The 13,083-nt window shown below is 40.0% G+C and overlaps 1 protein-coding gene across 2 annotated transcripts; it reads right to left on the bottom strand.

Moving 5' to 3' along the window:
- Positions 1-1,346: 1,346 nt before the first annotated feature.
- On the bottom strand, positions 1,347-12,285 carry ccnf (cyclin F). 2 transcript variants are annotated; one of them, XM_029438744.1, is made up of 17 exons: positions 11,992-12,285; positions 10,991-11,145; positions 10,735-10,841; positions 10,559-10,626; positions 10,222-10,418; positions 9,421-9,474; positions 9,087-9,191; positions 8,718-8,795; positions 8,058-8,212; positions 7,486-7,650; positions 7,091-7,214; positions 6,794-6,974; positions 6,556-6,643; positions 4,478-4,577; positions 4,230-4,363; positions 3,507-3,685; positions 1,347-3,156 (listed from the first exon to the last, which is right to left on the bottom strand). In XM_029438744.1, the coding sequence occupies exons 1-17, from the start codon at positions 12,002-12,004 to the stop codon at positions 2,714-2,716; spliced, it is 2,346 nt and encodes a 781-aa protein (XP_029294604.1). In that variant the 5' UTR covers positions 12,005-12,285; the 3' UTR covers positions 1,347-2,713. The 2 variants fall into 2 exon arrangements, with proteins under 2 accessions (XP_029294604.1, XP_029294605.1); XM_029438745.1 differs by having other exon boundaries at positions 10,991-11,142.
- Between the last annotated feature and the right edge of the window lie 798 nt (positions 12,286-13,083).

Here is a 13,083-nt window from a genome sequence, read left to right as displayed (position 1 = left end):
GGATTTATTTTATAATTTACATAATCGGATCTCAATTATAACATGGACTGAAATGGCATTCCATAGTATGGCCCTTCCACATTGTTTCAGCCAATACTGTGTTGTAGTCATTTGTTTTTTGCTCTCAATCATATCAAACTTTTTTCTATAATTAAATACTACTTTATGGTTTTGATTAGTTCTTAAATTAAATTTTGTAATCTCCAAGCTCAAACACGAACACACTATGTACATTATACCTTTAGATCAAGAGATGCTGGCCCATTTATCAAGGAAATGTCTTCCTTTTTTAATTTTGCTTATGTTTCTCATTAAAGGATGTACTCTATATTGCTTGTAAATATAGATGGGAGACTTACAAGAGACAGATTTAAACAAGAATGGTCAAAATAGATGCAGCTGAAATATCATGACTGAAGTCCCTACAGGCTTCTGCCACGGAAGGCATTTTGACATGTCCCAGTAGGAACAACACAGGCGTAAATAATGGAATAATTGATGGCCAAAAAGTCTGCTGTGAAAAGGCCTGTTATCAAGCTTCAAAATGTCTGGATCCAACAATTCCCCGACTGCAACTCAATAATGATTCTTAATTAGACCATGGTAATAAGATTTAAACTAAACACAGCCTTGCAGTCTCTGGGTTATTTTCTCAGATGTTAGAAAACATCCTCCAGAGCTGCAGAAGACATTATACAATTTCTTTCAACTGGCTGTCAAAAGGTGAGTACACCTCATAACAAGTAAACTGAACTTCCTGTTTAAAATCAGTGTAATGCCCCATTAATATTCTCTGAATTGTTTCCCAGAAATGTGAGGGTTTTAGCAACCTGGGAGGAGTTTTATATTTTACAGTTAAGTGTAATTTCTATTTTATATCCAGTATCATTAGTCCCAGTATTTCTCCCACTTTTAATATCGATCAGAGTGGAAAGGGATCAGAATCAGCATTTAGACTTTAATAAGAAAATAACAGGGTAATGTTTATTAAGACAGTCCTGAGAGTTATTGTAGTAGAGTTTACTGAGCTTTGAGTTTATACAACATTCTTTTTTTCAATGAAAGAACTGCAGTTTTTAAATTCTTTTTGGGTATTTTTTTTTACTTCTATTCATGGCCTCAGTATTTCTTCTGTGGGTACAGCCCTGGTTTTGATGAGCTCTTGAACACAACCTTTAAATTCAATTTCTTCCCTAGGAAACTTTTTTTTTCTCCTTTTAGTGTTGCTTGTTTCTCATTAAGTACAATTTAAACAGCTCATGTAAAAGAACAATCCACGTACATTCATTCATTCATTACAATTTAAACTACGTGTCAAATGCACAAAAAGTAACACTGAAAGGAAACCTGCATGATGGCTTCTTTTATTTTTAACTCAATACAAAATTACATATTCACATCACAGGTTTAGTGAGAAAACACTGTCGAAAAAGTTTCACAAAGAAAACTGCCTTTTTGGAATGAAGCGAAAACAAGTTCAAGTAGTGGCACGTTCTTTGTCCTTCTCCATTTATACATATAGTACTATGTACATTTATAAAAACACAGGTTACAACCAGTCTTGCGTAACAGTTTAAAATGTATTTACAGTCAGTCACAGACATTGTGTACTCCGTGTCCTGAATGAGGCATACAGTACTTTCAAAACCCCATCAGGTCATACATTTCCTTTAGTGTCTGAACTTCCCTTTCGCTCCAAGAAGGCAACGCGACTCTATTCAAAAATACTTTAGTATTGATTGTTCAAGCGTGGAAATGGTTACATTTCATTGAATTACGCTGTTTCTGTGATAATAAAAGTGCTAGACCTAATTGAGATGGGAGGAAAAGTGGGTTATTGCAACTTTTCCATGTTATGTAATTTCACATTACATCGAGTGCCTCATTACATTTCAGTTGAAACGTTAATGACTGTGTAGCACTAAACATCTGGATGAAAGGCTGAGGTTTGTACGATACTCATCCAGTTGGGGATTCTCGGTTAGTTCAATCAGCACACCTTATTGGACATATAGTGTGCTTTTAGTAATATTGATTTAAAAATATTAACAGCACAACTGGTTTAAACTCTAAAATATGCAGACTACAAAAACTAATTTCACAGCTCTGTTTGCATTTAAATAAATGCCCCTGAAAACGCATACGACACCACTACAGTACCTTTGGCAAACACACGTGGAACTAAGGACAGAACGGAACAAGAGGAATTCATACAATCAGATTATTTTTAGGCTTCAGATGCAGATATCTCCATCAACTAGATGACCTTCGTCACCCGTTGATAACATTCACCAAATACCATGTCTTGTAGACAGTGCTTATCAGAAACTATAATAACCAAAATAATCACAACATGACAGCTATGTGTAAAGTGTTTCCACAATATGATTTAAACATTGAACAAGTTCATGAGGTTTCATGTCTTCTACAACTACCAAACAAGTTCCTGAAGTAATGTTCCAGTGGTTACAGAGCTGACTGTGAATATTGGTTTATGGGAGGTATTCTATTGTGCCCTGCTTGTAAACATGAAAATGTAATGTAATAGAGAGGCAAGTTTCTAGGCAATTCATTGGTTTTCCCTTTCTCGAAAGTCTCTTGCTCTTCTGGAAATTGACGGCTCAGTGCAGACTGACAGGCGTGAGGAACAGCATCGAGAACTAAAGAAAAGTGCTGGAGGATATTAACCGAGCGGGAGTCAAACATCCACAGTCTATAGGCTCAGAAACCCCGCTTTGGCAGAATACTCGTCTCCTTCCTCTTCTTTTTCCACCTCACCTCCACTGTGAGTTGCTGAGTTCTTCCTCTTTACTTGTTTGCCGGAGGTGCCCCGCGGCCTCTGCATGGGCACCAAAAGGCGGAAGCCTGGTTGGGGATTGGCGGAGGCTGTGCCCAGGGAAGTGGCAAAGGTCTTGAATGTGCAAGGCATGAGGGAGGAGGAGGAGCATGTGGATGAGGGGCTAACACTCTGGACAGAGGAGTATCCTGAACTGTGAAGGTCTGTAGAGGAGGTAAGGGGTTCCTGGTCTTGGCCATCCTTGCTCCCCTCCCTTTCCCCTTCAGAGAAGCTATCTTCGTCACTGGACAAGGCTCTGCAGTGCTCTAGTCTTTTGTCTGCGTCGGTCATCGAGTGCAGTTTGACGGATATCATGGAAGCTATTAAAGAAAGAAAGAAAGAAACAGAGTTTATAACAATTACCGTAATCAATTTGGGCAATGTTTACACAAACGACAGACCCATACACACTCTATACAGCTACTATCATCCATCCACATTTTTCCATGAAAGTAAGCCTGCACTAATGGGCCTAAATTTATGTGCTGGATGTTGCAACTGCTGCGTCATCTCACTTAATGTCCTACTGACTCATACATTATTTTCTATATATGGATTAGTTCATTTATATGCTTTACAGAAAAGTACATTTTTCTTTTTAAAGACTGCCAGTAACCACAATTAAAGAAAATGAGCCCAGCCAGTTTCAGTTCTTTTTCTCTTCACTTACAATCACCGTCTTTGTCTCCCTCACTCTCCTCCTCCCGGTCCCCCTCATAACCGGAACTGGAAGTGTCCAGGCTCCAGTCCAGGATGTCGCCCAGCAGCGTCTCCTCCTGATTAGACAGCTCTGCTGTGGGTGTGGCCACAAAGCTGGCTCTGTGGGCCTGCATGACGTCATCGCGTCTCCTTGGGAGATAAGTGGAGCTACAGTGAGTCACCGGAGCATCTCACAGATGGCAAAAACAAAACACCTTCTGGGCAAGATGCTTTAAAAGTCTGTTTGTTAAAGTGCATGAGGGACTCGATAAGGACTGCTAAATGAGCAAGGAGAGGGGGCACTGCTCATTTTGACGTCAGTTACAGAGTTTATTTCTCGTGCGTCTTTAAACGTTCCGTCACACAGGAGCCCTAATGGGTCTATTGATTTAGAAGATATAGCACAGCAAGCTCGAGGATCCTCACAGCAGGACAATGTATTGAATAAATCTTAATGGGCCAATAACATTTTCTATGGTCATATATTCCATTCAGAATCAGATATCCTATATTAGTCCCACAAAAGGGGAAATGTACATTGTTCAAGCAAAAGAACATATGAAGTAAATGCACGACACTGCTTGAGGGTTCATACAGTATTGCCTACTATATGCATCATTACTTGGTTTATATTAAATTCTCTTAAAACAATCTATGGTTTGTTTTTAAAAATGGTGAAATGTGTGTGCGTTACCTCTTGTTGGTGCCAGAGGGAGAGGCAAGGAAGGTATGGATGTCTGCTGGTTGACCAGTGGGACTGGGAGGCTCCATCTGAGGCTCCACCTCCGGAATCTCCAAGATCTGACACAGCTCTTTAAAATCCATCACCTTGTGGAGGCCATGAAATAATATCAATGATCAGTTTAAGAGAACCAAGATATGTGCTACAATTCAGAAATGTTTGTGTTCCTATACTTGGAAAAAGAAAAGAAAATGAAGTACCTTTTCTTTGCTTATGTGCTGGTAGGAGTCATCTTCAAACCGTTGCTTAACGCCAGTAAGAGATACATGCCTGTAATCTTTGGGAACGTCTTGACTGAAACTGAGGAGACAGAGCGAGGGGGGGAAACAAAAGAAAATTACTGAGTTTGATCCACTTTGCGTTGCTGCATATCTATAATCAACTCTTGGGGATAAATCTGGTTACCTGTCCATTTGAGAATTACAGTTTGTCGATAAGATGCTCACCTATCAAAGTGACTCACCCTGAGACACGCTTCTGTGACTCAGTTGGTGATTCACTGATGGTCACACACACACACACACACACACACAGTCTCTCTCTCCCCAGCCACCCCCACATTTACAGTCCAAATGCCTCCCACTGTCTCTTATGACTCTCTGGGATTCATGTCTGCTTTATTACCTTATGGCCACACATTTTCTTGGTCACCAGACATTATAAACAATCTAACATCTAATCAATGTGGCTATAGGAGCGTGACGAAAGCAGGCTACACGCCACCAATTCATTCTAGTCATCTCTTTCCGTGGAGGAAAGCATGGTGAAGCAGTAGTCCTGCGAGAACCATGGTACAGTAAAAAATGATATACATCAGAGAATAGGACGTTTTAAGAGGCTTTTTAAAAAATGTTTTACAATTCCGTTGGTATTCTTTTTCAATTCTGACATCGTATCTACAGTGGTAGATTATTAGGTTATCAAATAGTGCTGGTATCATTATCGACCAAGGACACAGTGAACTGGTGAGTCACTCACGACATGACTGCTGAAAATGCAAACGTTAAGCTGGGTAATGCAATTACAGTCACATGCCACCCAACACGGCCATCAAACAACAGATGTGCCCGACATAAGGATCACAGATTGAATCTGAGGGGTCACCAGATGATCAACAAATTAGGAAAGAAGAACAAAAACCTGTTTCTGATCCATAGTGTTTATTTTATCTTTTAAAACACTGGGTAATTGTGTTGCTTGAGAGTTGACTTCGGCTTGTTTTAAAGGCTGACAGGTGAACCTCTGTATGAAACCATGCTCACATCACAGGTTTTATTTATCGGAACACTTTTGTGTTGTTTTATTAATACTTCTAGCTCATCAGCATCATGTTCCTTTCCCTGCTGTGAACAATAACAGCCACTTCACAAGCAGTTATATCCTCAAAATACAATTTATAATTTTCAACAGAAATACACAGTACAAAATGATGACTCCCAGGGGAGCAACAGCATGATGATGAAAATGCACACTGCTTGTGCTGAACACTTCAGAACTTGAACGAATATGCTAGGTGGATAATGGTTCAGCGGGAACTGTGCTGCATACGAGTATCAACTGAGAAACATAATGTCCCAATAAGAAGCCCATTTATCTGCTGACCCTGCCGATCAAATAGGTAGCTACAAGAGGGAAGGTGCCAAACAAACTGCATTTCCTCAAAAGGATGAAATGTTTTTTTTTTTATTGCTTTATAGATATGACCTATTTAAAAACAACATTTTAAACTGTTTTTATTGGTCACAAGGAGAGATTAACCCTGCTGCGGTCACAACAGAAGTGAATTTGGATGTGTCTTTTAAGAATAGATAGAATTTCAACACTGGCTCCCTTTCTCCCCCCCAGGTCATGATAACACCGACAGAATTCTTATTAGAAATGATCTCATCATATTCTGTCTCGCAATCAATTTTAATCTACGGTACCTCTAAATCTGTTAGTGTGTTTATTTATTTTTATTAGAATATTATTTATCTGCCCTTAAAATTATTTATATGCATTTGTTTATTCTCAATTTATTAGTATAATCATCATTGTGTGTTTTTCACCCAATTGTTTTCCTCACAAATCAACTGATTTCAGATTTAAGGCATACGCTACGCCAAGTCAAAAAAATAAAGAAAAAAAGAACAGATCTCATCCATGCTTCACTAGAACTGGCCTAAACTTGGGTGTACTGAAAATGTCTGAATGTGACCTGACAGACTGGGTGAGGAATTAATTGCTTGGCTACCAATTGAGTCCACACACACACACCGACCCACACACACACACTTACCACTTGACATAGAGCAGCACAGAAAGGGAGGCGAGGTCTTGCTTGGTGAAGCCTGTGTAGTCAACCAACTGGCCGGGCCAGAGGGGAGCTGCAGAGGGAAACGGCAGACATAAGTCAAGGTGAACATAAACATAACACTCCACCAAAGCTGTAAATTCTATTAGTTTGAAAAGTTTACTTCCAAGGGTGATGAATTGCTTGTCAAACAGGCGCGTTGTGCGTGTGCGTGTGTTATTACCATAGTGGTGTAGTGCTCGTGTGAGCAGTAGTGCAGCGCAGGCCAGTTTGGAAGGCGGTGGTGTGGCGAGAGCAGAGTAGAGCAGCGACAGCTCGCAGATGTAGCTGAACATGTAAGTGGTCCGTCTTTCCAGAGGGAGCAGAGACAGCAGCACCTCTCCGTAATCCAGCAGTGTGGGGCTCTGAGGGCAAGTGCATGAAATCACACTTAACATTTAAAAAAAGGCTCAAATTCACTTCTGAAATCCCCACAAAAAAAGAGAAGTCTACATTACATAAGGATATTTGTTGTGCTCACCCTTATCTTTCCCCCCAACACAGAGACAACCTCCCCCATCATTCGAACCAGGTCCTCATATTTGTAGGTGTTGTCTGTGAGCCACACAGCTTCACGTATGGTCAGGATTTCTTTACTGATATAGCTGAAAACAAAAGAACCAAACATCTAAAAAGTTAAAAAAAGGAAAGCAATTTACTCTACAACTAAACTGTATTTATTTAAATGAAAACACAAAATCTGGGTCATTTATTTTACCGTCAAAATCAGCCATGAATATTTTAAACATCCCAACAGAGCCTAAAATCTTTCAACCTCAAAGCTAGAACCCCTTAAACAGAATACATATACAGCTGCATTACAACAATTACATTAAACATGAACCTTTCAGAGAAGAGGCATGTGTGCATTCTCACCGTGTACAAACTACCATGCAGGCAATTCCCAATAACTGCAGGCGAGCCTTGGGCACAGAGCGCAGGGCCAGGTAGCGGTCCACACAACCCACTGTCACATGCAGCGTCAGGCTGGAGAAATCCTTCATGGTGGTCACCTCCACAAGCCAGTCCACTAGGATGTACCTGGACAGACAGAGGGAGAGGAGTAGAAATTAAAGATTGCGTGCATAAGAACAAACAAACTATTGACCAAAACTCTTATTAAAGTGTTAATACGGATTTGCTTTCATTAACCTAAATATAGTGCATTGCAGAGTAACAAAAGGCAAACACATTTAAGTCCTCATGCCTCATAACACTCATGCCTTCGAGCCCAAAAACAAAAAACAGTATCTGATCTTAAACAATCAGTCATAACGGCCAAATTAGGATTTGAAATCTCCCTTAAGGCTGTGTGGTACGTCCCACGGCCTTACAGTTCAACTTTATTCTCTGAGCAACTCGTGCTGGAGTTACGTTTCATCTACTCTTTAATAATGTCATTTTAATATAATAAGTAATATTAGTGTGGATTATGTGTTGCTGTCTACCTCATGGTGTCCTTGATGCCTCGCCTCAGGAGGCTCTGAGTGCAGTGTCGTGATGCCGGGTTCGGGGAATTGAAGAGCTGAGCCACCAAGTCAGAGCAGGCTTTTGACTCCAATCCCAGCGGGTTCCCACTGCTGCACACTTTAGCCAGGGAGAGCTGAGGAACGGAGAGGCTGTGTGTTAAATGTTTGAGAATGGCTTAAAATGACATGACAGCTTGTTGAATTGGAGCGCACTAAAAAGTCAACAATAAGGCTGAGTACGGCAGTCGTTTGCTGATGTGATTACACAGCCTGTGATTCGGATGAGTCACATTTGTGATTCAGTGGTGCAGCTCGGGCAAAGCGATGAACAAATATAAATTAGTCAACAACTGTCAAGCCCTCTTGACACGGCCCGATAGTGCTTCTATAAGAACAGCTTTCAACTCTGACAAATGGAGGAGTGGGAAATTAAAAAGAGAAATGAAAACAAAAACATGAGATGAAAAGCCGCCAAAAGACAAACACTTCACTGTCTTTTGTATCATTACAGTGAATGAACCAAAAAGGCGAATAAAGACAAAAGGCCATCACAAGACTGAAAATGCAAAAGAATAAATAAAATCAACTGCTGCATCAATATAATGGCAATGTTCTGTCTTCACACACACACACACACACCCGTGCCTCCCAGCATCCTTTGCCAGCGTAGTCCCTGAGGGTTCGGATATACTGGAGGTACCTGCCTGGATCTGCCATCTGAAATTACAAAACAATTAATAATTATCATTTGTTTGATGTCTTTTCTTTAATATTTTCAATGACTGCTCTTTTTTGTACAAGCAATAAAACATTTACGCTGTCAATTTAGTTAGCCTATAATTATTAAATGCAATGTGTGCATAAACTATATTATAACAAATGTGGCAGTGTTCCAGTTTGACATGAAGCAACTGCAGCTAAAAGTAGCTATACATTTATCAAAGTATAATTCAAATTTATCAAAGTATAATTCTTGATCAGAAAACTGAATGATGGATTCAGACTCACAGCTGCTTTCCGGTTGTGTTCCCACAACATGTAGGAGCTTTGCAGACAGCCAGCCTGGGACGACGACTCCAACATAGATATGACATCTGAGCGTCTTTCATCGCCCTGGAAAAGAGTCATTTGTCATATTAATAATATGAAAGCACACCAGGGCTGGGAATAAGAAGACTCAACAGGGACAGTTGCAACATCAGTGTTGTGCGAAGGAAGCAGAAAACAATTATCCCCATGTGTGCTGTTAATGACTGGTTAGACAGCCCCCTGTATACTTTGATCAGAGGCCAATAGAAACTGGGCTCACCACACAGAGCCAGTCAGAATCACTCTCACTCACTTCAAACAGCTGCAAAACTCTGGCCAGACAGTGCAGCAAGGGTCCTCTCTTCTCCTGTAGAGGGAGGAGAAAATACATTGATGAAGGTTTGATATCTTCTTCCTTATCAAAACTTTGCATTATGCTCAACGCTTTTTTTCATTTCTGTGAAATGGAATAAATGCAATGTACATTTTTATAATATAATATAATATATATATATTAGCCTCGTTTAGAGCTTTATTTGGTGCTGTGACGACAGAAGCATTGAAGCTGAAAACAAGGGCAGGGTTTCCAGGCTGGCCACTAAGCTTTCAGATTCAATTCAATTTCAAATCACAACAGCCTGTACTTTCACTTTGTATTTATAACAGTTTTATTGTATTTCTAGCATTTATCACTTAATTTTATTTGAAGTCTTATTTGAAATGTACATTTGTAATGGCGGGAGAGGGGGGGGGGGGTAGATGGGTAATTGTTTAATTGTGTAAATGTTTTAAGGATGCCTGAATTTCCCTCGGGATAAATAAAGTATCTATCTCTCTATCTCTCCATCTATCTCTCTCTCTCTCTCTATCCATCTAAGCAAAAAGAATAAACATGCTGAGCTGTTGAGTGGTCAGAGGAGAGGAAGAATCCATCTGATTTTGCCCATGCTTTTACAATAATCATTTTGTGATACCGCTGACAGAAAGATTTAAGAACATTATCAGTGCTCAACAATTGTTGACACAAGCTAAAAATAAATGCAGCTTAATTGACTATAAATATTGGTTAAAATAAAAATTGCCTGTCCTCTAAAATGGCAATAGCCAAACTTACCGCATTATTTTCACACTCGGCCTTAAGGCGGTCGAACACCACAGCTTTACAGCAGCTGCCGGTGGGCGACCATGGTGGACGGATGAACACCCAAATGAAGGGATCCGTCGTGGGAGAGTGGAGACTCTCTGCCAGGCTGAAGAAGTGGGAGGCCTTGCGTCCACATACATCCGCTCTCCCCTCATCACTCAGCAACGCTGGTGGAGAGAAACAAGGCAAAGCAAGGAGCGGTTATCACTTGTAGCAATCATCAAGAGGGTTTTATGTCCCACAATGTCATTAGACGCTTATTTAACCAGGGTGCTCTTGTAAGATAGTTGTGTATTGTTTAACTTACGTCCTTCATTGTACAAAAATGCAATCCCTAGCTTCACAGCAGCTTCAAAATTCCCTTTCTCAGCAGCTCTGAAAGAAGATGGATGTTTCACGTTAAAACTCAAAAAGAAAAAAAATCAATACATCAGTTTGTAATGTAGTTTTATTATTTATTATATTTGACAGAACGATCTGTACCTCTCAAATAGCCATAAGGTGTTGGGGGATGGCCATGTGTCCCTGAAACTGACCCTAGTCCATACACTGGAGTGGTTGTCAACAATGTCCCGCAGCTGGGAGTGAACCTGTAACAGATGTCAAGACAATTAGTCCATCAAAAAAAGACATATCTGACTTATCAAATCAGGTGGTCACAAGCGCCTGAACATATCTGGGATGACATGGGACATACATGCTAGAGGTTGTGTAGTAGTGTTACAATACGTTTACTCACTGCTCTGACAGACAGCAGGTCTTCAGCAGAGAGGCACTGGAGCACACAGAGGAGGACCTCCTCAGGGAGAGACAGCAAGGTTAGGGCTGGAGTTCGCTTACGGACCCGCTTCCGAGCCGGAACCGAGTAACATTTTGAACAGCGGCAGTGGACTACTGACAGAAAAGGGAAGTTAAAAGTTAGACAATGTATACACTTAAAAAAGACAAAACCTTTTTTAGCCCCCCCCACAAATACACACACACACACACACATTTGAAGTACAAACACACAAAATCACCCAGAAGCATTTCACATCTTGGTGCAGGACTCAAACTAATTCTCACATTATTGTCAAACAAATATTTGCAGTTCATTTAAAAAGCAGGCCAGTGGCCGGTTTATATGCTGGCAGATAGTCAGGCACACCAAGGTGAAGGTTAGGGCTCCACATTCAAAACGCCTAACGTAATGCATCGCCGGGTGGTCTACTCCAACCCTGTTTGAATGCGGAAATGTTTAAATCCACGGATTAACTAATAAAGTATTAAAATGAGCATACATCATATGATAATCAAGTGTTGTAAGCAGCATTAATAGCTAAAGTTATCTAACGACGGTGAACTGAACATATGACTGGGAAAAGTCAGACCAAGTGAGCGCCTAAATTTCCCTCCTGTGCTTCAAATGCAACTAACGTTAAGTTACGTCTAGGTTTCATGAAGTTTAACAATTTCTTATTGTTTTTTTATTACCACAGACTCGTGCATTACCAGTAGGAGACACGTTTTATTTACACAATGTCGGCCTTAACCCATTTGAAACTAACATTACAGTAACACACAGGAGTCCATGGCTAACGTTTGAGTTGGCTAGGAGCTAGTAAGTTAACCAGCGCTAACGTCAAATAACTTTGTCAAATTGCAAGAATTTCCAGTACGTTTCCAAACACTCACTTCACATCAAATCATGCCCATATTTCTGATAGTAAGAGCACGTTTAAGATTACTTAAGTTACTTACCGCCCGCTTTCATTGCAAGTGCAGGGATCTCTCCTCAAACCCTGATGTCTGTAACTACAGCACCGAGCAGCGATTTAAACGTTCCGACGATACTAACTACTGTTACACACAAACACACTCACAGCCAAAGTAACTAGGAAATAAGATACACAGTGTTACAATACTACTATCTGCCTCTGTTGTGCTGTAGCAGTTGACTAATATCTTAACAAGTTGTTAGCTCCTGCCTGAATTCAAATTCAAGCACGCGTCCTTACTTGTTGGACTGGCCCCAAAGCTAGTCTAGGACCGCCCGCGCTCACCGTTTAAACACCACATTCAATCTAATTGGTCAGACGTGGTGACGCCTACGTAATACATAGTAGCCCCTTGATTGGCCAGCGTCAATAACGGTAGCACCGATTGGTCGGATTTTATGAACTGGAAAATACAAGAAGATCATTGGATAACATAACGCTATTTCGAACTACGCGCTCGTCATTCAACGTATATGATTTGTTGACCTTATTATGAAGAACATCCACAGACCAACCCATTTACCGTAGATTGTGGGAAATGTAGTTAAACAGGACATGCAGTTTTAAAGGTACGCTGTTTAAAGGGACAGGCGCAAGTCAGACCTGAAGATGGTTTTGTATTATAACAGTAGGCTACCGGATGAATTCCTACAACAGAGAAAGTGCTTTGAACACCTGGTCCTTTTGCCACATTTATTCTTAAAACTGAAATCTAGTCTTGTGTCAGTCCTGGGCACATTGAGAGATGAGAAATGTTATTATTATTATTATAACAATTATTGGATTTTGGATTTTTTTTTAATGTTTTGGCCAACCCAACACACAAACATTTAGTAAAATAACAATATTTAACGAAATAAATATTGTTTTTATTTATTAATTAAACTGTTTAATCATAATTTATGTAAATTGCACCTTACTTTATCCTCTCACATTTTGTATAAATGTTATTTTAAAAAGGCAACTCTATACTGTAATGCTTGCTAATCTATTCTGATCAATTTAGGCTACATTATAAGATATTTAGTCTTAAAGAAATATCTAAATCCAAATTCCCAAACATATTACAGAGGAC

This window comes from Cottoperca gobio, chromosome 8 (genome assembly GCF_900634415.1).
Source record: "Cottoperca gobio chromosome 8, fCotGob3.1, whole genome shotgun sequence".
NCBI lineage: Eukaryota > Metazoa > Chordata > Actinopteri > Perciformes > Bovichtidae > Cottoperca > Cottoperca gobio.
Note: the sequence above shows the minus strand (reverse complement) of the source record. Positions and strands in the feature narration are given on the sequence as shown.

Coding starts and splice junctions, on each gene's coding strand:
- ccnf (XM_029438744.1), bottom strand. Junction 9,192..9,420: donor GAGTTTTGCAGCTGTTTGAA/GTGAGTGAGAGT, acceptor ACTCTTTTCCAG/GGCGATGAAAGACGCTCAGA. Junction 4,364..4,477: donor AGCACATAAGCAAAGAAAAG/GTACTTCATTTT, acceptor GGCCTCCACAAG/GTGATGGATTTTAAAGAGCT.